Source organism: Bos javanicus, chromosome 9 (assembly GCF_032452875.1).
Source record: "Bos javanicus breed banteng chromosome 9, ARS-OSU_banteng_1.0, whole genome shotgun sequence".
Classification (NCBI taxonomy): domain Eukaryota; kingdom Metazoa; phylum Chordata; class Mammalia; order Artiodactyla; family Bovidae; genus Bos; species Bos javanicus.
The window spans coordinates 11,760,342-11,786,033 of NC_083876.1; the positions used below are offsets into that span (position 1 = coordinate 11,760,342).

Sequence of the window (25,692 nt, forward strand, 5' to 3'; positions counted from 1 at the left end):
ATTATAAACCTCTTTGGAAAATGGGAAAACTGTAAACTTTATGGCTTGTAGGATTAAACCAGAGAATGAATGAGGGAAACCATAAAAGTGCAAGAACTCTCATGCGGTGTTCTAAAAATATTCTTCAGACTTATGAAACTTTTACAAGTTGTACTTATCTGGAGTGGGGTGAGGTATATTCAAGAACCTTGGCCCAGCACAAAAGGAACATTTTTGTTTGTTTAAAAATACCCAGAAACTCCACTGTGGCACCGTTGGAACAGACTGCCTAATAAATGTTTTCCGACTGTGTGGTTGCCACAACATTGGAAGCGTCTGACAGCAACAGGAGAACTGCTGGGTCTTTTCTTGTAAAAAATGATCACTAGAGATCTGTGTTGTATTGTGCACAGTACAGAGTACACACAGCTCTGTGTGGCCCTGGGGGGGCCAAGAGTTTGATGCCAGTAAGAACAGCATCAGTAGTAATACAGCAGCCACAGCCACCCAGGTGGTACATAACCATGCATCTGGAGAGCATCAGGTCAGAGGTCATGTAGAGAACTCCCTCTCTGCACTCACCACTCACAGTGTCAACTTGAGGTTAACTTGAGTCAACTTGGAAATGTGCCCACTTTAAGAGACCATGCTGCCCCTCACTTGAGATCTTTATATATGATGTTCTCCTGGCATGAAATACAAATGCCTCTTCACCATCTGCACAGAGTTAAAATTGCCTTTGAAAATCCCTTGGAAAAAAAAAAAAAGAAAATCCCTTGGGTATCAACCTGTAGTGTCTCAGGGAGTCCAGTCCCATCAGTTAGACTGTTTTGCTGCTGCTCTGTTTACACACTAGATAAAGTGATTGGTTTGCATTTAGGCAATATATTTTATTAGAGGTCATCATAAACTCTGGAGGGCCTCCTAGTGGCTCTGACAGTAAAAAAAAAAAAAAATCCTCCTGCAATGCAGAAGATCCGGGTTTGATCCCTGAGTCAGAGTCAGGAAGATCCCCTGGGGAAGGGAATGGCAACCCACTCCAGTATTCTTGCCTAGAGAATCCCATGAACAGAAAGGCCTGGTGGGCTACAGTCCATGCGGTCACACAGAGTTGGACATGACTGAGTGCCTAGCACACACAGACACACATAGACTCAGAATTCTCTTGAGGAACTGACAAAAGTGAACGAAGAGAAGTTTTGCATTTCTCACTTCCTGATTCTGCCAGGTTACTGCTCATTTAGTGGCGGGGCAAGCAGCAGACCCCTCACTGTCTAAACCGTTCTCTCTCTCTTGCTCTGTCTTCTTCTCTCTGTGTTAGTAGCATTACATTAGATAAAAACCTGAAGCTCAATACATACAAATCCTCCGTGTTGCACTGACTCTTCAGGATCAGTACATGCCCGTCCCTCCTCCAAGGCCGTGAGCTGCCTGGAATCAGGGACTCTTTCCTTTCCAAGTGTACATACACAGCACTGGCCCGAAACATTCAGGGACAATTTCCTTGAATAAGTTAATAAAGGAATGAATAAACAAAATGGGCCACATTAACCACAACAACTTTTCTGTTTAAAAACAACTGAATTTTGCCACTGTACATATAAACAAAATGAATCTTATCACTGAGCTCAGTTGTTACTTTCAAGACAACCAAACTGAAGCACTTCCTCTGTTCTTTCTATGAGTTGATAAGAAAGACATTATTGTACTTATCTTTTGAATTCAAATTTTTAATCCATTAGTTTATATTCTCTTACTGATATTTCCAGTTGCTGGATGGGATTGACTTTTCATTTGATGGTTAGATACTGCATTGATTGGATGGTGATTTTTTGGACATTATTTATCTTTATCCACCTCTCCAACCAATGATATTACACCTGACACTGTTGTGCTTCACTCTATGCATTTATGGATTCCCATCTGCATAGATCTCTAACATCTTAAAAAATAGACAACCTGCCCTCATCATGTGTGACTCTCCAAATACTCTCTCAGTCACTGCAAACCTTTTGGAAATGGTCCTGGAGCCTCTCTGCCTCCTCATCTCTGGTTCTCTCTTCTGACTGGTCCCCAGCTCCCCTCGAAATCAGTGCTGCCATGGAGGCAGCCCTGTCATCCACTCTACAGGTCTGCTTCTTACTAAAATTCTAAGTAGTAATCAACAGTTAATTATCTTACTTCCTGAAATACCATATTCTTCTGATTTCTGCAGCATGACGCTTACCTCTTTTTCTCCTGAAAAGGTCTTCCCATGGAGACCCCTTAGCTGCCTCGATTTTCTTCTAGACCTTCAAATGTGAAAACATCCTGGGCTCCGCTCCAACTCCCCTGTGTATCTCTCTGTGTTCCCTGGAGGTCAAACTGGTACCCTAGATCTCCATCCCATCTGCCTGCCAATGTGTCCTGTCTGCCCATCTCCCACCTCTCTGGCCGCAACCTGACCCTCTGGTCCTGATCCTACATCTTCTTCCTACTTTACTCTCCACACAGCTATTGCACAAGCTCCTCTTCCATCCACTGGAGAACCCAGAATTTCTACCACCCATGAGTTCCCCTCCCAGTAAGTGACACTGTCATCCAACTAGTTGTTGGTGTTTAGTCACTCAGACCACCCATGGACTGTGGTCCAACAGGCTTCTCCAACCATGGGATTTCCCAGGTAAGAAGACTGGAGTGCGTTGTCATTTCCTTCTCCAGGGGATCTTCCCGACCCAGGCATCGAACCCGCATCTACTATACTGGCAGGCAGATTCGTCACTACTGAGCTACCAGGGAAGCCCCTCCAACTGGTTATCCTAACTGAAAACCTGAAAGTTCCTGATTTCTCCTGTTTTTCTGAGCCACTTGCACATGGATGAACAGGACACGTGTCAGCTACACTGCAAGAGAAGCTCAAAGCCTCTCCCCACTGATCTGCCCTGCTGCTCTCCGAACGTAGTCTCGATTTCCCTCCTCAGGGAGGAGAGCTTCCCCACCTCCTCCACTTCTACTCCAGGAGCTCAGCCCCACACAGTGGCTCGGTGACCCTGTGAGAGGGGAGATCAGAACGGGACCCTTCCCTGGGTTCCCCAACACTCGAGCACAGAGTCCAGGTAGGCACCCAGCAGAGCCTGAGCCTCTCCATCTCCTCCTCTCCTTGTGCATAGTCTCAGACCCACCAGGGCAGGCCTGGCCCTCCTTGGGGTCTGCCTCTTGCTCCTCTGCCTGGACTGGCCTTCCCCCAGACCCTTGCTTGGCAGCCTTCTTGTCTACAAGTCACCTGCCCTGCCCAACTGATCAAAAGGAACTCTCTCAACGCAGGCAGGCTCTTCTTCATTTTTCTGTGATGCTATCCAGTATCTAGATGATATTCAGATGGAATTCCAGTTGAGCTGTTTCAAATCCTGAAAGATGATGCTGTGAAAGTGCTGCACTCAATATGTCAGCAAAGTTGCAAAAGTCAGCAGTGGACATGGGACTGGAAAATGTCAGTTTTCATTCTAATTCCAAAGAAAGGCAATGCCAGAGAATGCTCAAACTACCGCACAATTGCACTCATCTCACATGCCAGCAAAGTAATGCTCAAAATTCTCCAAGCCAGGCTTCAAAATGTCCATGAACCTTGAACCGTGAACTTCCAGAGGTCCAGGCTGGATTTAGAAAATACAGAGGAACCAGAGATCAAATTGGCAACATCTGTTGGATCATAGAAAAAGCAGGGGAGTTCAAGAAAAACATATCCTTCTGCTTTATTGACTATGCCAAAGCCTTTGATTGTGTGGATCACGACAAACTGTGGAAATTTCTTAAAGAGTTGGGAATACCAGAGTTGAGAATACCAGACCACTTTAACTGCCTCCTGAGAAATCTGTATGCTGGTCAAGAAGCATCAGTTAGAACCAGACATGGAACAACAGACTGGTTCCAAATCGGGAAAGGAGTACGTCAAGGCTGTATATTGTCACCCTGCTTATTTAACTGTATGCCATATACATCATGCGAAATACCAGGCTGGATGAAGCACAAGCTGGAATTAAGATTGCTAGGAGTAATACGATAACCTCATATATGCAGATGACACAACTCTTATGGCAGAAAGCAAAGAGGAACTAAAGAGTCTCTTGATGAAAGTGAAAGAGGAGAGTGAAAAATCTGGCTTAAAACTCAACATTCAAAAAACTAAGATCATCGCATCCGGTCCCATCACTTCATGGCAAATAGATGGGGAAACAATGGAAACAGTGACAGACTTTATTTTCTTGGGCTCCAAAATCACTGCAGATGGTGACTGTAGCCATGAAGTTAAAAGATGCTTGTTCCTTGGAAGAAAAGCTGTGATAAAACTAGACAGTATATTAAAAAGAACTGACATTACCTTGCTGACAGAGGTCCATCTAGTCAAAGCTATGGTTTTGCCAGAGCATGGCAAGCTTCAGTTCACAGGGATCACAAAGAATTGGGACACAATGACCAAATAACAATACAATAACATAACTTTCTCTATTCTTTATTTAACTATGAACTGCTCACATCTGCCAAAGTGAAAAATATGAGTAGAGTTGATGCTAAATTCTGTCCATGAAATTCATGCACTGATACGTCTTAACGAAGCAATTTAGTACAAACACTTTTGTGTCTATTGATATATTGCATGCAATTGTAATTGTAATGGTGATTGAAACAAGAAGAAATGTGTTTAAAACTTAGATTCTTTTGAGACAAGAAGATTAAAATAAATTTAAAGTTTTGTTATAGAAAAACTGTCAAGGCTATTAATAAATATGTTGAATATAAAACATTAAAAAAAAGAAAATTGAGCACCAAGAACTGATGCTTTTGAACTGTAGTGTTGGAGATGACTCTTGAGAGTCCCTTGGACTGCAAGGAGATCCAACCAGTCCATCGTAAAGGAAATCAGTCCTGAATATTCTTTGGAAGAACTGATGCTGAAGCTGAAACTCCAAGACTTTGGCCACCTGATGCGAAGAACTGACTCATTGGAAAAGCCCCTGATGCTGGGAAAGATTGAAGACAGGAGGAGAAGGGGACGACAGAAGATGAGATGGTTGGATGGCATCACTGACATAAGTTTGAGCAAGCTCCAGGAAGTGGTGAGGGACAAGGAAGCCTGGCATGGTGCAGTCAGTGGGGTTGTAAAGAGTAAGACATGACTGAGCAACTGAACTGATCCAGAATCTAAAGTCATTATTTTTCTGTTTATATTATCTTTGTTTATTTTTAAGCTGAATACAGATGATTTACAATGTCATATTAATCTCAGGTGTACAGCAAGGTGACTGAGTTATCTATCTATCTATCTGTTCTTCAGATTCTTTTCCCTTTGGTAAAGAATAGGTTCTTACAAGATATTGAATACAATATACAAGATATATGATACAGGATACAATATATTGAACACAATATGCAAGATATTGAATCCAGTTCCAAGTACTATACAGCAGGTAATTTTTTTAGCTTTTTATTTTGTGTTGGTATATAGCTGATTGACAGTGTTGTGATATTTCAGGTGAACAGCCAAAAGACTCGGTGATAGATATACATGTATCCATTCTCCCCCAAACTCCCCTCCTCTCCATGCTGCTTAACATTGAGGAGCGTTCCACAGATCCTCATTAATTATCAGTTTTATTAGTATATAGTACTGTATGTATTAATCTCAAACTCCTGATTTCTTTCTCCCCCTGCCCTTTCCCCTTTGGCAACCATAAATTTGTCTTCTATGTCTGTGAGTCTGTTTGTAAGTAAGTTTATTTATATCGTTTTTCCCATTCCACATATAAGCCATATATGATATTTGTCCAGAATCATCATGTTCCCTGACTTGCTCTAGCTGTTACTGGATGTGCTTTCCTATTACTTGTGTGGCTTTGACACCTAGAATGCTATCAGACTATCAAATTATAGGCCTTTGATGCTTAAGAAGCATTTGCAGAATGAACTAATACATCCATAGGTTGTTTCTAAATGCAGCATTTCTAAATATGAAAAGTGAAAGTTCATATATAAGTAGGACACATTTTGGAATATTCTATGTAAGTATGTCTATTTTTCCAAAGCATGAGTATAGTATTACCCCCCCCAATATTATGGATTTTACTAACTTTTACATGTCTGTGAATGTAGAATATTAAAATATACTAGTTCTCTAATCCTTTTGTTCTTTGTATAGTACTTGGGACAGGGTTTCAGGTCAAAGGTCTCATGACATCATCTGCCAGTAGACTTCACGTCTTTTTTGGGTTAATGATTCTTCAGTGGATACAAGTAATTATTAAATACTGAGGGTATCCTTAATAGGCATAATAGTATTTTGTAATATTTAGTGATTTAATACATTATATTGGTATTAAAAATGTCATATATGTAACATATTTATTCTGTAATTATAGCATGTATGCTCAGTAGCTCAGTCATGTCTGATTTTGTGACCCCATGGACTGCAGCCCATTGGGGTCCTCTGTCCATTGGATTTTCCAGGCAAGAATACTGGAATGGGTTACCATTTCTGACTCCAATTATGGCACAGAGGGATGAATACAGATAATTATATACACTTGTATAGAATATGTGTGATTTTTTCAATGTTTTCAAATGAATTTGTAAGCCCATATGAAAATGCATACATGAAAATATCTATAGCTAAACTTTTGTTTTGTTTGTAAAGTCAATCAGATCAGACTCTGTGTTTTCCTACACTGTGGTATAATGGAATGATCACAAGACTGAGGTTCAGAAAATCAGGTTTCTCATCTAGCTTCCAGGCTAATGAGGGGGGGATACTGAAGAAGCCATTGTTCCCACTAAGATGTAAGCTCCAGCGGGCAGAGGTCATGTTGGTTGCATTCACTGCTCTATCACCAGCATGCAGAAAAGGTGAGGGCCAGTTCAAATGCTGGACAGTTACTTGTTGCATGAATTATACTTCTCTTGTGTACAGTTTCCACGTCTGTAAAACTCTGATCCTTCGAACCTTTACATTCCAGATAATATGAGAGCCCTTTGAATATAAATCAGAAAGATTCAGAGCTAGAATTGCTTATCCACAGCTGTTACCTGGGCCTTTATACAGTTGTATAGTGAGTGCATCAAAACTCTGTGTTGAATATTTCTTAACATGAGTGAGACATCGGTCCATGACCACCCTCTTTAGAAGGCTTGAAACAAAACCTCTAAAATGAAAAATATATTACCCAAACTCACAAAGTTAAATAAGTATAAAAGAAAGTTCAATAACCGACCTCTTACATGATGTTTTTGCGAAGTGTGTAGCACTTAGATTTATTTTGGAAGCTTTGGAGGTTTTAATACTGCTGTAAGTATTTGGGGACACCCTGTAGACATACCCCTCTTTGAGAAAAACTTGAAAAATACAAATTGATAAAGAACTCTTAACTTTTAAATGTTTTCTTTTCGTTCATCAAACACATATGTCACTACAAGCACTGTAGCAGGCGTTAGGAGAAGCGGGAGAAGCCAGGCTCTGGTACAGCCAGGCACACAGAGCCTCCTGGCTGGAGTCAGCATCAGCACTGGAAACGTCACAGAGGAAACCTGTGGACTGGGGGCTGATGACCAGACCGACATCACTCACAACCTCCCCAGCACAGCCACCTGGACCAACCCGGCTTTGGGGGCCACCGCCCAGTCCCTTCATATCCTCCAGATCGATGTTTGATGAGACCCTGACCCCTTTTTTATAAAGCCGCTGCTCAGCTCCATCAATCTCCATCCCCTTCTCTTGCCTGTTTTTATCCATAGCAGTTGTTACCGGACCTGTTACGTATTTGTTGACTTGTTAATTGCCTTTCTTGTGTAATACATGCATGTAAGCTCCATGACAGGAAATTTGTCATTTGGCAGTGTTTACCCAGAACCTAGAACAGTGTGGGACACCTGGCTGGTGTTTAGTAAATATTTCTTGGATGGAGGGATGGATGGAGGAAGGGATGGAAAGAGGGAGGGAAGGAAGAATGGATGGAGGGAACGATAGATGGAAGGATGGAGGAAAGATGGTTGGAAGGAGGGAAGGATGGATGGATAGAATAAAGGAGGGAAGCATAGATGCATGGATGGGGCTAGGGATGGATAGATGCATGCATGGAGGGAAGGAAGGATGGATGGATGGATGGATGGAAGAAGGATGGACAGATGGAGGAATGAATGGATGAAAGTGTGGATGGATGAATAAAAGGAAGGTTGAATGGATGGAAGGAATGCTGACTGGGTGGATAAATTAACACCTTAATGAAAAGATCCTTGTGGCTGATCCTGTTAACTATTTCTCTCTAGTTCCCAGCATCCTCCCTTCCATTTACATATAAAGTTTGCTTTCATTATTCTAGCTATGAATCTCATTATTTTCAGTAGAATTTGGTGTTCTACCCTTGTTCATTGCCTCGGGATGCCTGGGGTAAATGTTTGTCAGGATTCTGGCTGGCTCACTTGAGTAACATGCCGTGGGGGCTGCCTCTTGCTCTCAGGCGGTGTGGTGCTGATAGGCATGCAGGGATGAAATGTTGCTTTACGTGGTGACTTCATACAAGAGTGACGTCTAAGAAGGAGCCACAGGACACACATAAACACCCAAACTAAGCTAATGGCAGCCATTACTGCCATAGGGGATGTCCCTGCCTTGAGTCCAGTGGGTGGGACAGAAACCAGGAGCAGCACAGGTGGAGAATCTAGAGCCATAGGTGGGAAAAGAGACGCATCCATATGACGGTTGGTAGGAGCACACATTGCTCTTGTAGAGGGCAAGTTAGAAACAATAAGATCAAACAGATTCCTACCCTTTCATTAGCATTTCAACCTCTAAAATGTATTCTGTGAAAGCACCTCTAACAACTGGAAACATAACCGGTAATGAGCCCTATGTGGGTAACCTCTGTGCTATCTCAGATGAGATCCTGTATGTTAAAGTGTTACAGAAAACATTGAATAAAATGCTGCTTTTTTTTTTTTTTTTTTTCCTTTTATGAGGATTGTGGATAGCTGGCTGTACCAAAACAGTGGTATTTTCCATGCTGGGTTCCAAGTGCCTCTTCTGTAGACATTCCCAGTCATTCAGATCTGTCTCCATGCAGTTGGAACCTTCCAGATTAGAAGAAACCTGTTAGCTTCCACAGAACAATTCAGTGCAAAATCCAGTTTTTCACTGAAGCTGACGACTTGAGCAGCCACAATACAGGGATGCATTTTGGCTCACTGGGAGTCAGGTGGTCTCTGAAACTGGGCAGTGGTCTGCCTTCTACTGCTGCCTCCTTAGCCAGAGCATCCTGTAGCAAAGAGATCAATTTATCAGAGTATTCTCTTAGACATTATTTTTGTGAGTAAAACTTGAATTATTGCATAATTAACAATTGTACTTGCAGAGTCCATATCCAGGGAAACTGTCTGGAAAAAAAGAAAGAAAGAAACTTAGAGTTGCTTTTACTCTCTCCTGCCAGAGTCAGGCCACAAGAAGTTGAAAAGCACCATCCAGAGAAGCACTGAGACAGGAATGGCAGCTGAGATGAGGAAGATGGTGAGGCAGCCAAGCCGGGAGTCCACGGACGGCAGCATCAACAGCTACAGCTCCGAGGGAAAGTAAGTGGATCAGCACATGCACGAGGCCTGGAGCCGAGAGTCCCGAGTCACAGGGAGGGTAACAAGGCCCCCATTACCCTGAAATTGCTTTGTACAACTGGGAGTTCAACCACCCACTTTAAACAGCCTGACCTTTTAGGATACAGACACAGACACACCTCCGCCCCTGGTCACTCAGACCTCTCAAAGGGATGAGGAAATGGCGGCTTAACATGGATAAACTGGTTTTTTGTTATCCAGAAAGGCTCAGAAAAGTCCATGACCAGAGGCTTATGGTAGAAATGCCACATTTACTGGCTTCTTTCACATGGGAAATTCGTCATCTGGCCCAGTTGCCAAAATCTGAATTAGAACATAGAAGTATGAAGCTAATTGTCCATATTCCTGCTTTTCTCCAAACTATTTTGGGATTCAAGTTGTTGGAAGTCTAACATTCTTATAATAGCAACTTATTTTTCTTATGTTTAAAACATCACCATTTCATTTTCACCTTAGGAAAAATGCCCAGGATCTACCTACTTAGTTATTTTTCTGATGAAAGCGTTTTCATTAATCTTGAAATTGATTAATTGGGGGAAAATATAACTAGATTTTTGGTTTTTTTTTACTTAGTGTGATTTTTTTATACAAAATCTACATTTTTCTTATGCTTGAGAATTTTTCTGGTGAAACTGAAATAATGGTTTTACTGATTGATAGTTTGATAGTTGACAGGTTACTGAGGTGATAGATTTTACAAATAATTAAGTATTATCCTGCAATGGGTTACTTGGGGATTTACCGTGTACAAGTTTTCTATAATTATGTATTACCATGCAAATATCTTTTACCCATTCATTATTAATAATTTATTTTATTTTACTGGCATTTTTAATTTGGTTCAGAAAATAAAATAAATTCTGCCAAGTTAATGTTCATGATATTGTTTCCCATTCCTGAAAGTAGTGAGTCCCTTTATTTGATCCAATGATGGGTATGCATTCTCCCAGCAAGATACAGCCAGGAACAAAAATCAGAAGGCATGAAGTTTAGGAGTTAAGTTTGCTGACAAAATACCAATATTTGTTGAAGTATTATGAAGCAATGAGCAAATAAAAAACTGGTGACACTGTTTTCTGATATAAAAATCAACAAGTGTAGATTGGAATTAACAAATACACTTCTATATATAGATAGATAGATAATAACTAATAGGAACCTAGAGTATAGCACAAGGAACTCTACTCAACTCTCTGTAATGGCCTATGGGGAAAAGGATATTAAAGAGGGTGGACATATGTCTATTTCCAGATACATATAACTGATTCACTTTGCTCTACAGCAGAAACTAACACAGCATTGTAAATCAACTATACTCCAATAAAATTTTTTTTAATTGACAAATCTAGTAATACTTCCACCATGGATAAGCCACTTAATGTCTCACGGATTTATTTTATGGTCTCTGGATAGAATAATAATCGATACTCTGTCGAATCCCTTTGATTATGAACAAATAATATGTATGAAAGCGCATGGTTGATGTTGTTCGGTCGCTCAGTCGAGTTTAACTCTTTGCATCCCCACGGACAGCAGCATGCCAAGGTTCCCTGTGCTTCACTACCACACTGGAAAAGATCAACCCTTATACAAAATTGTTATTCCAAAAAATTACATATTGAAGTTTAAATATGTGAACAGCCTGGTTCTTGTTACCCTGGACACATCAGGTAACAAGACCACAGTCCCTGCTCTGGGCAAAGATACAGCCTGGGGCTTCGGTCAGGCATGATGAGAAACAGACAAACGTTTTTGCATTTAATTTAAATTAAATTAAACGTATTTGCATTTAAATACAAATCTCATATATGACATATAAATGTATTCAAGATGTTAATTCATTCAAAACTGAAAAAATTAAGCATTTTGTTTTGTAATAAGAATCTGTTTTCAAATACTATTTATTCAATATTACAAATCAGAGATACCAAGAGAACATTTCATGCAAAGATGGGCACAATAAAGGACAGAAATGCTATGGACCTAACAGAAGCAGAAGATATTAAGAAAAGGTGGCATAAATACACAGAACTGTAAAAAAGATCTTCATGACCCAGATAACCACAATGCTGTGATCACTCAGCTAGAGCCACATCCTGGAATGCAAAGTCAAGTGGGCATTAGGAAGCATCACTGTGAACAAAGCTAGTGGAGGTGATGGAATTCCAGATGAGCTATTTCAGATCCTAAAAGATGATGCCATGAAAGTGCAGCACTCAGTATGCCAGCAAATTTGGAAAAGTCAGCAGTGGCCACAGGACTGGATAAGGTCAGTTTTCATTCCAATCCCAAAGAAAGGCAATGCCAAAGAATGCTCACATTACCACACAGTTGCGCTCACCTCACATGCTAGCAAAGTAATGCTCAAAATTCTCCAAGCCAGGCTTCCACAGAACATGAACCATGAACTTCCAGGTGTTCAAGCTGGATTTAGAAAACGCACAGGACCCAGAGATCAAATTGCCAACATCCATCGGATCATCGAAAAAGCAAGAGAGTTCCAGAAAAATATGTATTTCTGCTTTATTGACTATGCCAAAGTCTTTGGCTGTGTGGATCACAACAAACTGTGGAAAATTCTGAAAAATATGGGAATACCAGACCACCTGACCTGCCTCCTGAGAAAACTGTATGCAGGTCAGGAAGCAACAGTTAGAACTGGACATGGAACAACAGACTGGTTCCAAATAGGAAAAGGCTATATATTGTGACCTTGCTTATTTAACTTCTATGCAGAGTACATCCTGTGAAATGCTGGGCTGGATGAAGCACAAGCTGGAATCAAGATTTCCAGGGAAATATCAATAACCTGAGATATGCAGATGATACCACGCTTATGGCAGAAAGCAAAGAGGAACTAAAGAGCCTCTTGATGAAAGTGAAAGAGGAGAGTGAAAATCTTGGCTTAAAGCTCAACATACTGAAAACAAAGATCATGGCATCTGGTCCCATCACTTCATGGCAAATAGATGGGGAAATGATGGAAACAGTGAAAGATTTTATTTTGGGGGGCTCCAGAATCACTGCAGATGGTGAATGCAGCCATGAAATTAAAAGACGCTTGTTCCTTGGAAGGGAAGTTATGACCAACCTAGATAGCATATTAAAAAACAGAGACATTACTTTGCCAACTAAAGTCTGTCTAGACAAAGTTATGGTTTTTCCAGTAGTCATGTATGGATGTGAGGGTTAGACTATAAAGAAAGCTGAGTGCCAAAGAAATGATGCTTTTGAACTGTGGTGTTGGAGAACACTCTTGAGAGTCCCTTGGACTGCATGATGATCAAATCAGTCAATCTTAATGGAAATCAGTCTTGAATATTCATTAGAAGGACTGATGCTGAAGCTGACATTCCAATACTTAGAACAGCTGACGCAAAGAACTGACTCCTTAGAAAAGACCCTGATGCTGCGTAGATTGAAGGCCGGAGGAGAAGGGAATGACAGAGGATGAGATGGTTGGATGGCATCACCAACTCAATGGACATGAGTTTGAGCAAACTCTGAGAGTTGGTGATAGATAGGGAGGCCTGGCATGCTGCAGTCCATTGGGTTGCAAAGAGTCAGACACGACTGAGTGACTGAACTGAACTGAATATTGCAAATAATATTTATTTAAGAAATTGTTAAATGTTTCTTAAAATTTAGCACTTTAATGTTACTTAATGCTTGTGAGCAACTATTTAAGTAGATCATGACATAAAATATCACATCTTATATCTTATGTTAGTCATACATTTATGTAGGGACTTGTAAAATGTGCCCAAAACTTACTACATTAAAAACTTTAATTAAGCCCTCCTCAGCATCAGATCTTCTTTTTTATTTTATATTGGAGTAGAGTTGATTAACAATATTGTGTTAGTTTCAGGTGAATGGGAGGGAGGGATATACTGGGAGTTCAGGATCGACATGTACACTCTGCTGTGTTTAAAGTGGATAACCAACAAGTACCTACTGTGTAGCACAGGGAACTCTGCTGAATATTCTGTAAATTGATAGGGTAGATCTTTTCTTGTTCAGCACTGAGCCTCATATGCTTGGTTCAGAGGAAATGCAAAGAATCAGTAAGTAAACCAGTTACCCAAGTACTGTTTGATTCATGTTCAGAACTGTATTCTAATGGAAAGTAATGAAAAGAGTTCTAGGAGATCTAATGTTTTGTTTTTGTCCTTTTGCCAATAGTTTAATATTTCCTGGAGTGAGACTAGGCGCAGATAGTCAATTCAGTGATTTTCTTGATGGATTGGGACCAGCCCAGCTTGTTGGCCGCCAAACCCTTGCTACCCCTGCAATGGGTAAGAATAATTTTTCCTGAAAGAAAATGAGTGTTTCACGTTTGACAAGATTATTTAAAGTAGCATAATAGCATTGATAATACAAGTGAGAAGAATACTTTATCTCAACTGCTGCTGGTTTCAAATGACTATTCTAAGTTCTAATGCATTTTTCTAACTTGATACATATTTCCAATGCATTTTCCTAACTTTGCTGACAAAGGTCTGTATAGTCAAAGCTATGGTTTTTCCAGTAGTCATGTACGAATGTGAGAGCTGGAACGTAAAAAAGTTCCAGAAAACTGAGCACCAAAAATTAATGCCTTCAAACTGTGGTGCTGGAGAAGACTCGTGAGAGTCCCTTGGATATCTAGGAGATCAAACCAGTCCATCCTAAAGGAAATCAACCCTGAATATTCATTGGAAGGACTGGTGCTGAAGCTGAAGTTCCAATACATTGGCCATCTGATGTGAAAAGATCCTGAAAAGATCACTGGAAAAGATCCTGATTCTGGGAAGGATGGAGGGCAAGAGAAGGGGTGACAGAGGATGAGATGGTTGGATGGCATTACTGACTCAATGGATATGAGTTTGAACAAACTCAGCGAGATAGTGAAGGACAGGGAAGTCTGGTGTGCTGCAGTTAGTTCATGGATCTCAGAGTCGAACACAACTAAACAACAGCAACAACTTGACACGTAATGGAAAATGAATAAAGTTCGTCACATATCTTTGAATTATCGAAATTCTGTCAATGTAATGTCTACAGTATATCCAAATGTAGGAGAAGGGTAGCACGTTATAGCATGGAAAAATCAATAGATCAGTTGATCAAGAATGTTGGTGTGAGTGTATTGTTATGCAGAAAAATTCATGAAATTGCCTCCCTACTTCAGAACTCAAAAAAGTAGTATTTTGGAGTCAACTGTAAAAGAGACACAGGAGGTGAAGAAAGACATTAATAAATCCTGAAAACACTTAATGTTTCTATACTCTTGGAGTGAGAAAGAATTTCCAAACCAAAGCCAGATAAATCAAAAAACTTCTACTAACAAAAATACCATAAATGAAGATTATAAGAGGTGATAAATGGAGAAAATTATATGTAACATGTGCAATAAATATCTTCCTGAAAGGCATGAGATTCTAGCTTGAAAGGACCCACAGAGTAGTCAGCAAAATCATGAGAATATTTCAAACACAAAAACAATATTATGTCATTTTATAGTACCAGATATTGATAGAAAATCCCATAGCTTTCCTAAGACGCAAAATAATTGTATCCAAACTATTAAAAATCTGATTCTCACTGGACTCTTCAGTAGTAATAGTGGAATCCAGAAGATGAGCATTGTCTTCAAAATTCTGATTAACAATTTATTTCCAACATGGAGTACAATAGCCAGCCAAGTCATCTAGTAAATCTGAGGCTAGAACTAACATATGTGCAGACACAAAGGGCCTCAAAACACTTTCCTAATACTCAGCATCATTCAGAAACCTGTTGGAGGACGTGCTTCAACAAAATGAACTAAGTGAACTTAAAAATTGTGAACTAAAAAGGAGGAGCATGAAATTCAGTAAATTAATGCTTTTGTACAAGAGAGAAATGGATAGGATGCCCAGAATGGCAGTGAAGGAAAACCTAAGAAAACAGCTACTGCTTTAAAAGCAACCTGTCCAAATTGCAGCCTGTCAGATTCTTAAGCTAAATCTATAGAAAACCTAGTGTGTTTGATTTTGTAGAAGAACTAGACAAGCAGGACAGAGTGAGGGGTTGAATTAGCATAAAAATACATAAAAATGTAAGCAAGTACTTTTTAAAACACACTTAAGTGGGCGTAGAGAAAAGGAAGAGTGTCCAGGAAATGAGAAGTAATCACAATATTCCATTGTACTTAACTACAATATTGCATAATCATAATATAAATATTAATATTGGGAGAACAGCATGACAGAAAATGTCAAGTGTATACAGGGGACAGGAAGACAGAGAAAGCAAAAGTAGAGGTGAATAATATCTATTACTGAAAAAAGGAAGGTATCTTATGAATATGATATTTAGAGATAGGGATGCAAATGCCAAAATGTAAAAAAAAATAAAAATAAAAAGTTAAAATATTGCAAATTTTGAAAGCAGTGACTTTTGAAAGGGAAGAAGTTGAGAGAGAGACTAGGAATATTTTATACTAATAACAAGGCTTAGAGAACAGTTTGACTCTTTAAACTGTGTTGTGTATGTGATTAAAAGGAAAAAGCCTGAGAGTCCCCAGGAGCTAAGGTTTAAAACAAGAATTATTATAAAATTAATGAACAATCCAGAACCACAACATTGATCACTAGATGAGGCAAATAAGAAGAATTCACAAGTGAATTCTTTCTCACAGCTGAGAAAATGAAGATGATTCAACCAACTAAAACCAACTGAGAAATAAGTATATTTAATATTTTGGAGGATAAAGTATCATATAATTCAGAAAAAGTTTGGCATCTTCTAAAAATGGATAAAGGGCATGAACAGGGAATACAAAAGAAGAAATAAAAATTGAAAATATTTGCAAATATGTTCAATGTCCCTAATAACCAAAGAAATACTAACTATAACTTATGGAACATCAGACTGGCAAAAAAGTAGACATATTGCTCTTAATGTTATTAGTGGGCTGTGGAAATGGGAAGACAGATTTTTTTCTGATCACAGTGTACCATTCTGAAGGATAGTTGGCAGTATGCATGAAATTATTGAATGTCCCTTCAATTAGACCTAATGATTACAAATCTGGGAATTTATGTTTAAGAAATAATTGATCATGGGTGTAAAAATTCTTCATGAAGCTGTTCTTTCTAGTGTTGTTTAATGACAACAATATAGATAAGCTATATTTCCATCCACAGGGATCTGGTTAAATAGGTAATAACATTCCTATTCCATGGTTCATACGGTCAGTAAATTGAGGGTGTATGGTCATGAAAGAGGTGAGATAAATTGATAGAGGCAGGTGGGTAGATAGATGTATAGATAGAGTGATGGAGAGAGAGAGATGGATTAATAGAGGATAGATGAGATAGGCTTATAGCCAGAGAGAGAAAAAAAGATAGGAATGAAGGAAGGAACTAACAAATTGTGAAATTGCTAGGGTATTTATCAAGATATTAATGGAGATTTTTGCTAAATAGTGGAAATGCAGATAATTGTATTTTTTATTAAGTATTTCATATACTCAACATAAAGGATAAGAAACCTTAGGGTACAGAATTTCTTAAATACTTCAGTGTTGTTACATTTAAGCAATTTATAAACTAGTACGAGACTCTCATAAGTTGAATGAGTACCAGAAAAATGAAGAGAAACATTCAAATCCTGATTTGGATGTAGGGAAAAAAAGTGGGGTTGGGGGCTCTAAGTATTAGTTTTTTTATGAGGATCATGAGGATCATAATTTGGAGTCTGTTATGACCTTTTTTTTTTTTTTTTAACTGAATGCGACTGCAAAGAAGCTGACACATTTTGCTTCTGCTGGCAGGTGATATACAGATAGGAATGGAGGATAAAAAGGGCCAGTTAGAAGTTGAAGTGATTCGAGCACGAAGCCTCACGCAGAAACCCGGCTCCAAATCCACACCTGGTAAGACGCAGAATTAACTGTTCATATGAGAGTCTTCCATGGACAGAAGCTCAAAACGTGTTGTATTTGAATTGCACACTCTCCGTGTTGCATTATCTGTCCTTTGTATAACAGTGGATCTGGGTTTTCCTTGCACAATTACTCTGTTGAAAGTATTAGGAAAAGTCTTGTGTTAAGACAAATTTAGTTATGATGGCTTCTTAGCTCGTGTCAATTATTTTTGTCTGCCCATGTACAAAGGCAGCATAAAAGTTCAGTTCGAATCGTAACAAGGATAAGCTTTTAGATAGAAAATGAGTTTTAAAATATAAGCCTATGTTGTATTGCCAGCCATAAGCCAAATAAGTCAGAATCTTATCATAACTTTGCACACTTGAAATGAGGAAAATTATGTTAGTAGTAACATATGGGTTTTAAGGGGTAGCGTTCATGGAGCACTGAAGACTTCAAATGATTTAAATAATCAATGGAAAGCTTTTAGTAAGCATCTCTACTTCTCTAAGGAAGCATTTGCTAATAAAATCAATTTAATTTGAAGGATTAACTTGTTATCTGTTAATGTTACCTTTGTTCAGCTCCTTATGTCAAAGTGTATCTTTTGGAGAATGGGGCCTGCATAGCCAAGAAGAAGACAAGAATTGCACGAAAGACCCTTGACCCTTTGTACCAACAGTCCCTGGTTTTTGATGAAAGTCCACAGGGTAAAGTCCTTCAGGTCAGTCCTAGCTGGTTTGTCTTTTTACACTGTAACAGGCCTACTGTCTACACCAACATTGAAGAGGTGGGCAAACAGAAAGATAATAAATTCCAAATTATTAATTTACAGTATAAGTGATATGTGGTTGTAAAATATCTCTAGGTTCCAATGGAGAACAAGATATTTATTTTCACTCTCCTTTTCTCCCTTCTCTCATCCTTTCCTTGTACTTTTGCCCTACTTTGCACCCCTTTCGTCTTCTAGATGTTAGATAAGTAGACCAGATGTTTAGACGAGATAGATAGAAGGATGGAGAGATAGGTAGATAGACAGATATATAAATACATAGACTAGATGGATGGAAAAATGTATGCATGGGTGGGTAGACAGGTAGATGGATAGATAGATAGATAATTAGGGCAACCAATGTTAGTAATAGTTTAGTGAGCAAGACATGATGCAAAGAGGAAGAAAGGAAAGGAAGCAAATATTCATGACTGGTTGAGTGTCCGTTTCACTGTTAGCTGCTTCCACATGTTATCTTTTCTAAATATTTTGACCACCACTGCCCTGCCCCCAGCTTTTTTTTTTTTGGCTTTTCATTTGCATTTCTATAGCTACTAATAAGATTAAACAAATTGTTCATATGTAATTGACCATTTGGGTTTTCTCTTGTGTGAAAAATTAACCGTTTTACCTGATACTCTTTTGAGCTTGTTGAAGTTTTGTTTGTTTGTTTGTTTTAAGCTGTTCTGGATACTGGTATTTTGTTATTTACATGAATTACACACACATTAGTCCTACTGTGAGTTTTCTTTCACCAAACTCTTTACATCTTTTGATGAACAGAAGTTCTCAATTTAAATATACTTTTTAAAAAACCACTTTTATGTTGTTTATGCTTTTTTTCTGACTTAGTTTTTAAAAAATCCTTCTTTATACCTTATTAGGTATAATCCTTCTTTATTTTTATCCTTCTTTATAAATATATTGGGTATACATAACCTGAAAGTTATAAATATATTATTTTCATAAAGTTTTATTATTTTGGTTTATGTTGTGAAGTAGGGTCCAATTTTATTTTTCCTGTTTCTGTGATTATTTGTCCAGAAATTATTTATTGAAAAGCCCTTGTTTTACACCCATTCTATAATATCAGCTTAGTCATAGACCATTTCACTATCTGCATTGTCCCCTTTTGAAAGATTATGTCTGAGAAATACAGGCATTAAATGATTTGGCAAGGTTACTCAGTAAATTGAAAAACAGATTTGCCACCCCTGCCTCTGTAAAACAGGTGAGTGAGTTCATTTGGGAACCTCTACAGAGCCTGGAGTAAGTGTAATGGGAATCTTACCTGACACCACAAGGGTTGGTTTTGGTGTCAGATTGTTCTGTCAGTTCACTGACTTATTAATCTTCTGATCAAGTCAAAACTGTCAGGCAAGTCCTCAAAAGGCACCAGCTTATAACTATTGTTCAGTCTGTCCCTTCAGTAACAAGTTTATAATATAGAAGAACTGTAATGAATATTCTCATTCTTTTTGCACATTCCACCATGCACACACTCCATGGTACCAGAAGTTGGGTTATCTTGCCCTCCTAGCTTGCACAAAATTTAATCTGTATATCTCCGTGGTCCTGCCCATTGCTCACTAGACAATAGTTGCTAAAGAAGGTTTTGAATTGATAAGTAAATAAGCTTCCCTGTTTGTTTTTAACATGGTTTATATAGACAGTACCCCTCATGGACTAGGAAAATATAGTATGTATTCCATCAAATCAAAAAATCATGATGAAGTGTCTCAGGGTACCTGAATACTTTTAATTATTAAGTCTCCTTGGTCTTAGTTTTATTCACTTCACCTCCTTCCCTGTCTGGCTCAGTTTTACAGACCAGTTTGCTCTCAGCTCTTCGTGTGTGAAGGAGAGGAGCTCAAGTTTCCTGCACTCTCTGTTTCTGCAGGTGATTGTCTGGGGGGACTACGGCAGAATGGACCACAAATGCTTCATGGGGGTGGCTCAGATCTTGTTGGAGGAACTCGATCTTTCCAGCATGGTCATCGGCTGGTACAAGCTGTTCCCACCGTCATCACTGGTCGACCCCACGCTCACCCCTCTGACCCGCCGGGCTTCCCAGTCATCTCTGGAAAGTTCCACTGGGCCCCCCTGCATCCGGTCCTAATGAACTCACACCACTAAGACTCTACCTTCAGGATAATAATCTGAACCAGATATTTCATGAGCATTGTTGGAGACAGACAATCAACCTGTGTTTTGCCTGTAGTCGTTTTTCAATAATATGTCCCAATCGTTGTTTAAAACCTGGCTTCACATGACAGAACAAGGCAGTCTATCAAATACAGGAAGAGTCAACGTGCTAGAGAATCACTGATGCTTCTAACAAATGAAAGAAAGGAAACTGCAAATTCACACACGCGCGTGCACATGCACACACTAAACTGAACCAACTGGAAACTGTCACTCTTGTGAAAAGCTGTATTTCATGTGTTTCTTGCACAAACCACAAGGAGTGTTATTTCCCCGGTGTTTAAGTTTTGTTTGTGTGTTGTTTGTTGATTTCAGTTGATTTCAGATTTGTTTTGGTTTAATTCGGTTTTCACTGCATTTGTTGTTTCTACTCGTTTTCAGCTGTGTCATGACAGGGCTCGTGATGTTTACAGAGACCCTTCCTTTCTTTTTCCAAAAGCACCAAAAAAAAAGGGCTGAAGCAGTCTCTGTAGCATCTCTGCAGAGCGTGCACCATGAGACAAAGTGAGGCCAATGAGGGCCTCACTAACTTTTGCGTTATGATTCTTCAAGTTCTTATGAGAAACCCAGACAATGAAAGTGATCTTCTGAAAACAAATAATCACAGAATCACTGTTTTGAATGGAGCTCATGTCTGTCTGTGTTCTAAATCATTAATTTATGTTTTCCATTGTTTTGCATGGAAGACTTTTACAGAACTGAGTCTGCAGCGAATGCTGGGAACTAACCTAAATGCATCGTTGTACCTTGGAAACACTCCTTGTAATGCCTTTTCCTTCCTGACATCCAAAATAAAAGCAAGTATATGCTCATGTGTACAAACCATATGTTTGACTTCCCAAAATGGTGACTAGAAATGGATTTGAGCCTCAGACACTTTGAATGATGCCCAGGCTCCTTGGCCACATCTCAGTGTAGACTTAGTACCCGTCCTGGCAAGAACATGGTATGGGCTATTAATATTCCACTGGAAATTTCATTTGAAATATTCTGCACTAAACTAATGATTTTTATCAAATTTTAGTTTACATTTCTTTGAAATTGATGCAAGCACAATGCTTGTTTTTTTTAATGCAAAGTATCTTACTTTGGGGTGGGGGAAATAAAACAAAGTCCAGTTCAATTTGCATTTTCTTCATCTGAGTTTTTCTTGGCCTTGAATTCCCTTGTGACCTTCTGTATCTGTGCTAACAACTGCAGACTCTGCAGGTGCATCAAGACCTTCTCCCTCCTTTTATGAGTCCCTCCACTTTTGTGACTCCACAAATAGAGCAGCATGACTTGGAACTGTTCAAAGCTGCATGCACGTTTTATTAAAAAAAAAAAAGGATGAAAAAAAAGAAAGGAAAAAAGAAAAGAAACAAAAGGTTATTTAATAATGTATGTTAGTTCCACATAGGCCAGCTTGTATGTTGCATGTACTTGTACAGTTTGCTTGTTAATTACTCTACTGAAATAACCAAGAAATCTAAGCCATCCATTTTTGTTATAGACATTTTGCAAGTTTTAGCCAGACTCCATCTGTGAGTCTGAGGTGAAATGTCTGTAGATGGACTTTATTTTTTACCCTCTGGAAAATGTGATGTAGTATGGACCAAATTCCTTCTAATAAATATTTTGGTGTAGATTCCTCCTGTGGGGCTGTAACACATGTAGACACTGTGTACACATAGGTTTTAATCCATAGACATACTGCCTGCACCAAGTGAATTATTTATTATTTACACACGCCAGAATGACCTGCCCATTGTTCCCAGGGCACAGATTGACCACGGGTCACCATGCTGAGCAGGAAGGACTGAAGCATTGGTGTACTTCTGCTAGATACTGTTCTGTCTTAGTGGCCAACGATCAACTGATTCTAATTGGGTAGTATCTTTCTATTTGACCACTTGTCTTAACACTTCCCTGTGCTTTTAAATGAACTTCCAACTCATGTATGTAAACATGTTTAATAAAATTTACTTTTCATGTCAGTCTACAGCCATCTGTGTTCTGTGTTGTGCCAGATACTCATTGTGGGTTCCACTGGGCAAGAGGGGAGCTGGATTGCGGGAAGGGAGGTGGGATTTGTCATCTGCTGGGGGCACTTGACTTGTCACTGCACGGTGTGTGTCTTCATCTCCAGCCCAAAGGGTACTTTGCACCACATACAATTTTTTACTCTGTCAGCCTGTCTAAGTGAGCACATGAGTTTACTTCTGAAAAGTGGCATTACTGGAAACAATAAATCTCAGTAAGAATCAAATGGAAGATTGTTTTTCTGCTGCTCTTTAAGTATGCTGTTGTCCAACTGCCTAATCATTTCAAGCGTGTGATATGTCAAAGTATCAATTCCTGCACCTGTTACCAAAGCATCTGGTTCCTCCTTCCATTGGTTCCTTCTGGTACCCCGACTGACTCATAGAAACTTGCCTTAGGGTTGATCAACTTAAACCAAACAATATGTTATATCATCTCCAACAGAATCTTTGAGAATAAATATATCTTCAAAGATAATAGCTGAGTCTCCAAAAGTAGTATGTTAAATAAAATTTGTTGGCTTTATTACTTCAACTTTATGACATTTTCTTCTCTTCCCCAAAAGTGTGTTCATATATGATGCCAAACCTGGCCTCTGTACACCAACACTGAATTAAAATTTGAAGACAAGAGTTTGGGTGAAGAAGAAAACATATCTTTATTGCTTAACTGGGCAAAGGGGGACACAGTGGGCTAATGCACTCAAAACTGTGTGTCCCCTCCTGCAGGGGCTAGTGAGGAGTATTCAAGTGTTCAAGGAGCAGAGCATGATCAGCTTATGGACAATGTTCTGATTCGTTGGTGGTGAGGGAAGAGGGAGTCGGGATTATCAACCTTCCGGTTCCAACTGGCCTGATATCTTTGTGCTTGTGGGCAGCATGAAGTTAACTTCTCCTACCTGGTGGGAGTTTCAGTATCTGCAAGACAGCTCAAAGATACTGTTCTGTGTATCTCTTGAGGCCGAATCAGGACCCTGCCCCAAAGCTGCACTATTGTTTCTCAACTGCTCCTCCCTTGTCTCCACACCCCCTCCCTTCCCTGGTTAGTAATTGTTTGAACCTGACCTTTGGAGCTCTGGGAAGGTCATGGAGGCTGAATGAAGCCTGTTTCCCCCACCATTAACCAGGGATGCAGAAAGGCTTTTGTGCCCAGGAGCTCCACAGAGTCACGCTTAGTTCCATACATTTCATCACTGTCACCCTCATGACACTTGGTGAGCATTAATTTCGTGTTGCATTCCTGTAAGATAATTGCTGCGATCTAGTGTCCACCTTCTAGGAACCCTTAAAATTTTACAGAACACAGTGGCTTTAACTTTGTAAATCAAAGTAAACACAACTAAATCAAAATCAAATTGGAGACAATCAGTTGTTTAGAGTGTTTTAAACAGTTGACTGAATTTTACCCTACTGAGTCAGCCAGTTGTTTGGTCTACAAGACATGAAATTATCTGTGAGGCTGGGTCAACAGGAGACAAAAACAACTGATCAGTTCATTTCAAAACAACCTGTCAGAGCACAGCTGTCTAATGGCCCTACAGCACATCACTGGGGGTGGGAGGGGGCACTTCGGTCACTGAAAGAGGATGCAGCTGAATGTGGTTCAAGAATTCTTTGTCTGGACAGGCACAGAAGCAGAAATCAATCTTCAAGTCATATAGGATTGCATGGTGTTATGATTTCAGGGCCTGCATGATGGAGCGGAATTAACTAGAAGGGTGACCATTTTGCTAAATCTTCAGGATTTCTTGCTGACTCTGACAAGTTAATTTCTGGAAATCTCAGCCTGAAATATGTGATCTGATTTTACTTAACCAACAGTGTTAAGAACTTTGTTGGGTACTAGATATTAAGTACTTGGGATATAAAAGCAAAACAGATACTATCTTCAAGGAACCCCATGTCTACTGAGAGTAATCATTACCTAAAGAAATAATTGCAATGATACATGCTTGATTTGCATGCAAAGGGCTATGGGTTGCAGTTAATTTCCCCAATAGCCTGTGAGTTAAGTACTCTTATGACTCCTACATCCCATAAAGGATCTGCAGCATGGAGCAGTTAAGCTGCAGGTCAAAGTTGCAGTGCAGGTTTAGTGATGGAGCTGGAATACCCACCAAGGTCTCGCTATCTTCAGAGCCTGCCTTCTCAGCACTTGGCATCTTCCCTCAGTGTTCACAGCTGAGCTCAACCTTCACATACGACGAGTCCACAAAATAGGGAAGAACTCCAACCCAAATTCATCTCTCCACTCAAGGCAAGGGTAAAGGAATGAACAAAGTAGTCTTTGAGCCCCAGACTGATCCTTTCAAGGCAACACTGTCTTGGGTACCCCTCCCCATCTGTCCCCAGACACGATGTAATAACTGTAGTTCTTACAGTTCTTCATCAGTCACAAAATTTTGCATCTTAGGGTTGAATCCACCCATGGAGCTATTGGGTCTTCCCAGTCATCCCATGCACTCTCTTAAGTTATTTGCTTCCAAAGCATATTCAATGATCATCATTGAGATGTAGAGTGCCCTCTCCCCAGAAGCTCCCAGAGGTCATCCCTCCACTCTGCAGCCCCCACACTTGACTTGTACTGCCATCCCAATTCCCCTCCAATACTTATCAACAGGGCACAAGAGATGCCAAGTCTTCATATCTGAGTGCAAAGCAGACGTGAGCAAATCACGGGTACCAGGTAATGACGTTTTTAGTAGTTGGTCCCATGCAGGTTTACTCTAAGTTCCTATCAGGACAAAGTCTTAGAAGTCATGGTTTTGGCTATTTTGTTCTGTTTGAATCACCACAAAGAGATGCTCTGAGGTCACAGTATACAATTACTACTCAAATTTGTTCCTTTCTCCCATCATCTTCCAAAATGTGAAATATTAGCACACACACACACACACACACACACACACCATACGTGTGTGTGAGATGATCTCTTATATTTTGGATTAGGTCTTCATCATCAGGAGAACCTTTCACTACTACCTAGATCCGTCAGTTTTATCCCTCCCTAAAATGATCATTTCAGTCCTGCCTCCAATACCTCACCTACTGCTTATTCATCACCCCTGTGGAAGGCTTCCAGATCAAAACACAACATATCCACATTCATTTGAATTTCATATAAACAATGAGTAATTAAAAATCATCTTAAAATTAGTTTTATCAGCCATTCAAAATCAACTTGGCATCCTGTA

The 25,692-nt window shown here is 39.5% G+C and overlaps 1 protein-coding gene across 35 annotated transcripts in view; it reads left to right on the forward strand.

Moving 5' to 3' along the window:
* LOC133253673 (regulating synaptic membrane exocytosis protein 1) overlaps positions 1 to 22,453 on the forward strand; it is a 256,940-nt gene extending 234,487 nt beyond the window's left edge. For all 35 annotated transcript variants that reach the window (XM_061427167.1, XM_061427170.1, XM_061427172.1 and 32 more), the window contains 5 exons: positions 9,429 to 9,567; positions 13,792 to 13,904; positions 17,408 to 17,509; positions 18,085 to 18,224; positions 20,173 to 22,453. In XM_061427167.1, the coding sequence (XP_061283151.1) occupies positions 9,429 to 9,567; positions 13,792 to 13,904; positions 17,408 to 17,509; positions 18,085 to 18,224; positions 20,173 to 20,391 (713 nt within the window). In that variant the 3' untranslated portion in view covers positions 20,392 to 22,453. The remainder of the gene's footprint in view (positions 1 to 9,428; positions 9,568 to 13,791; positions 13,905 to 17,407; positions 17,510 to 18,084; positions 18,225 to 20,172) is intronic.
* Positions 22,454 to 25,692: the final 3,239 nt, after the last annotated feature.